The sequence below is a fragment of the Leuciscus leuciscus genome (genome assembly GCF_965113295.1).
Source record: "Leuciscus leuciscus genome assembly, chromosome: 2".
Taxonomy (NCBI): domain Eukaryota; kingdom Metazoa; phylum Chordata; class Actinopteri; order Cypriniformes; family Leuciscidae; genus Leuciscus; species Leuciscus leuciscus.
In genome coordinates this window covers 55273346-55278051 of record NC_138726.1, presented here as the reverse complement: position 1 = coordinate 55278051, position 4706 = coordinate 55273346, and the positions used below count along the sequence as shown (strand labels likewise).

At 38.4% G+C, this 4706-nt stretch overlaps 1 protein-coding gene across 1 annotated transcript; it reads right to left on the bottom strand.

The window, feature by feature from the left end:
* Positions 1–331: 331 nt before the first annotated feature.
* On the bottom strand, positions 332–4706 carry b4gat1 (beta-1,4-glucuronyltransferase 1). Its single transcript, XM_082161281.1, has 2 exons — positions 3300–4706; positions 332–1755 (listed from the first exon to the last, which is right to left on the bottom strand). The coding sequence occupies exons 1-2, from the start codon at positions 4401–4403 to the stop codon at positions 1564–1566; spliced, it is 1296 nt and encodes a 431-aa protein (XP_082017407.1). The 5' UTR covers positions 4404–4706; the 3' UTR covers positions 332–1563.

Sequence of the window (4706 nt, the reverse complement as noted above, 5' to 3'; positions counted from 1 at the left end):
TCTTATGTTAAAAATCTGGGGTTCATTTTTTATTCCGATCTGAAGTTTGACAAACAAATAAATTCAGCGGTCAGGGTGAGCTTTTTCCAGCTAAAGCGACTTAGAAAGTTAAAGCACCTTCTTACTTTTAGGGATTTGGAGACTGTTATTCACACTTTTATTTCCTCAAGACTTGATTACTGTAATGCCTTGTATGCTGGAAATAGTCAGTCATCACTCTCCTATATAATAATAAATAATCTCCTATAAATAATTGCTTTACTTGTCAACATTCGTGTTGTTAAAAGGTGCAATATAAACAAACTTTGACCTTTACAGTCATGATAATCTAAAAGTTAATCACCACCAACGCAAATGTTGTAGATTTATGTAACAAGATACAAAAACAAACAAGTCAGTATCAATAATAATAACAGAAGAACTCATTTGTCATTCAACAATAACAAAAACAATGTTCAAAGAATTACATGTTCACTCCGTGTCAGAATGTTATAAAACAGTAATTTTCTCTTCAGTATCACAATAAGGTTTCCAGTGTTCAAACGTCACAACATTCATGCTGTCAATACGACACGACACTATCAGGGCAAAAAGAGATAAATAACCAAAGTGAGCTAATATGACAAGAAAATAACCAGCTAAATAATAATACTATTGGAAACTGATGTAAAAAGACCCTCGATATCATTTAAAAAAAAAAAAAAAAAAAAAAAAAAAAATTTATATCAGGCAAGAAAAAAAGTATAAAAAAATAAAATTGAAACCAAAAGAAATCTTTTTAAATTTAGCTTCCAAAAAGGACAATACAAACAAGCCCCTGTTCAGTGTTAAACATATCATATCTCTTACAGTTCATGTAAATATCTGACACACACACACACACACACACAGTATTGCCAGTTCATCTTTCAGTCACTAAAACCTGTAAATTCCTGCATTAATCTACTGTTGCTTAATTGTCATCTACCCCTAATCCACAAGTCAGATATAATTAAAACACTAATATGATTTTCAGACGCTGTGGAGCCGTTATTAGCATAAAGGTGGTCTATCGACCCTAATATGTTAATAGCTTTACAACTAATCCGTCTCGTCACGATCTCGAACACATGTACCCGTACAGTCACAACATCTCGCCTCTTAAACTCTATTATTAGTGTTGACCAACGTTCAGTAACTTCTTATTTACTTGGATAAAACATTTCTCAGGTTAAATAATACATTAAAACTACAGAGAGCAAGACAATGAAATCAATAAATAGCTTTAAAGGTATTAAATTACTTTGTTTCTTGCTCTCACGATCCAAAGGCGTCTCACATTTAAAACAAAACAAAAAAACATTTTAGTGATTTTAAACAAAAAGGATCATTTTTATTTAGTTTCTCTTTAAAAGCACGAGCGATCAGCTTATAAATAAAATGATGCGCATTCTGTTATACAGTACAGTTTGTTGTTGTTGTTTTGAAATAGGTGTGAATTCAAACAGGTTCTTAGTGTTAAGTTTTTTCCTCTGTGCATCTCAAGCGTCTGGAAGATGTTGAGGATTTGATTGACATGTGTCCTCAGCAGTGGCGAGGAGAGTTGGGATACTTGTCCTTCAGGCTCTCCTTGAAGCTGCGGAAGAGGACCCGGTTCTTCCGGTTCTCCTCGTCCTTCCTGCTGTGAAACTCTCCCTGGACCTTGAAGCCCTTGTGCACCACAAACGCATTGCTCAGAACGGAGAACCGGTAACCAGCGACGTGAAGCTCGCAGGCCTGAGGAGAAGAGAGGGAGGCAGTCAGTGAGTAACTGAGCCATGAATCAAGTCAAGTCAAGTCAAGTTTATTTGTATAGCGCTTTTCACAATACAGATTGTATCAAAGCAGCTTCACAGTATTAAATTAAAATAATACAACAAAGTTTGTTTCAAGAGGAATTTATTGATTGATAAAATTAAATTAAACATCCCCAAAATATCCCCAACTGAGCAAACCAAAGGCAACAAGGAAGGAAATAAATTCATATTTTGCACCATAAGAAGGTTTTCAGGTCACATTGGTTCTAGTCTACTTGTTTAGAATATTATATTTTTATATTTAGAATATTTATTATAATATTATTTTTTATTTTAAGAGTTATATATATATATATATATATATATATATATATATATATATATATATATATATATATATATATAATTGTTTAGAATATTATATTAATTATTATTAATACATATATACATATTTTTACAATAATTAATATAATATTCTAAATATAATACTATAATATTCTAAACACATATATGATGATATTTTGAATAAATTATATAATGTTTAGAATATTATATTACATATTAATTCTACTAATACTTTTTATTGTAAGAGTTACCATTTTATATATATATATATATATATATATATATATATATATATATATATATATAATGGTAACTCTTACAATAAAAATATAATGAATATTGTTAATCATGAATTTAAGTTTTTTGCTTAAATATATTTTAAATTTGCTTCACAATATTTTTTTTTGCTTTGCCATAATGGAGTGTATTATGAAGTGTAGATTAATGTGGGGAAAAGTTTAACATAAGGCAGCAACAACAAAATGTGAAAAAAATGAAGGGGTTTGAATACATTTGCAAGCAACTGTAAACACACACACACACACACACACACACACACACACACACACACACACACACACACACACACACACACACGTGTTCTCCTGTGTAGATATTTTCACTTTATTTAAGAAAAAGATTGCTTTATTTGGCATGATTCTGCTAGCCTGGTAATACCAGATTCTGCTACTTCACTTTGCTTCGTAGACAGAGTCTGGAAGGGCATAATAGAGAAGTGTTTTCTCTCTCGCGGGGGGGCGCTTGTCTGAAGTTTAAAATCATTGGTTACCCGTAAGCCAATCACATAACATTTGGTATGGCGTGTGTTATGCGCATGCTCAGCCGCATCTAACTTCCACTGTAAACACATGTATGATGCGAAAACAAAACCATCGAGCGAAATACCGGAGTGAACATGGCTGTGAATGACTTTTGGAGATTATGTGAAGTAAATCTACGCATCCACGGTACAATCAGCGTCTATACGTCACGGCTCTCAGCCCGCCCTCTGTTTGTTGATTGGCCCGGCTGTTTTCAGGCCGGTGGAAAACTGAAAGATAGGCTGCTATCTCAGACTGACTACAGGAGCGAAATGAAATTAGCAGAAGTAGGAAGTCTGACGTAGTCAGGCTATGATTCTGCATTTAGCTAACGTATTATTTGTATAAACCCACTGACCTGACTGATCCGGTTGAAGCCGTACTGCCTGAAGCTCTCGTCGTAGAGAGGAACCGATCGAGCGCCGATGTAGAACGGCTCCCAGGGATCGGCCCAGTTCAAGGTGTACGCCACCTCCAGCGGCCCAGAGCTTCTGCTGGCCCGGTTGATCCACTGGGAGTAGTTAGTGGGAGCCTGACAGCGAGGGCACAGTTCGTCGTAGAACGGCCTCACCTCTCCGACCTGATAGAGTTGCACCAGCTCTGGCTTCGAGCCGGGCATTTTACGTGTGTGTCTGATCTCGAACGCTGGAAGAACCAGGACCTCGTCCGCGGCGGGTTCACGTCTCATTAGCATGGTCACGAACTGGTGGTGCAAATTGGCACTGGGAATCATGTCGACGTCGATGACCAGGACGTAGGCCGAGTCTGTGCCGCTGCGGGCCACGTTTCGGAGAAGGTTGTTCGGGTACGAGACGTTGTTTCCAATGGCGTAGTTTTTATACTTGTCTCGGTGGGATTCAAGATTGGCGAAGACACCGGAACAGCCCTTCTCCTCAAGACCGGCGAAGTGCTCTCGATCCTGCTCTGGAAAACTGGCCATTTCTCCTGAAAGACAGACCAGGTGGAAGTCAACCAACGCTTGAACTTGAGGGCAAAACAAGCTGAGGGCGTAGACGAAAGCCGTCGCGAACTTGACATCTTGTCCGTGTGCGAATATAGCTATAGAAAGGGGATTCTGCCAGCGCTCAAGCAAAGAGTTCAAATGGTGAAGGTTGTTGATCGTCGTGTGCGTGGCCAACGCCAGATGGTGCGATCTGGGATCTGCTCCTGGCTTCTGATTGGTGGAGAAGTCACTTTTGATTAGGTTCTTATACACACGATACTGTCCACTGCCATCGAAGATGCCGCCTGTGGATAAAGAGTATCTGAGATGTTCCCGTCTGGGGTTCTTCTCATCTTGGTTTGCAGTTTTTTTGGATCCGAACAGCTCTGAGTACTTGTAGCGCTGCTGTTTGCCATGCAGTTTTGAAAGGAAAGACAGATATAAAAGCTGCAACAGTGCAACAATGAGAAGCGCACTGAGCACCACCTTAAACACTGAGCATTTTTTTGAGAAATGCATTACAATTACTGGTACCTTTTAATGAATATTAATGAAAAAATGGTGTCTATGGCTACAGTACACACAGATCAGCTAGGGTTAGCCAGGGCAACACTAGCTCTAGCTATGCAGCCCTCATGCATGCAGCAGACATTGCATTGACTTGCATTGCATTACAGCAAGATCTAGTGCAGGTCAGATTGAGAGGGAATTGACTTGCATGTTTGGATGCAAGCGAAAAGACGCCCGTTAGACGCCTGTGAACAAGCAGAAGAGAAAAGCGTTCGGGAAGAGCTCGCACTGCGCATGCGTGTTTACCGTTCC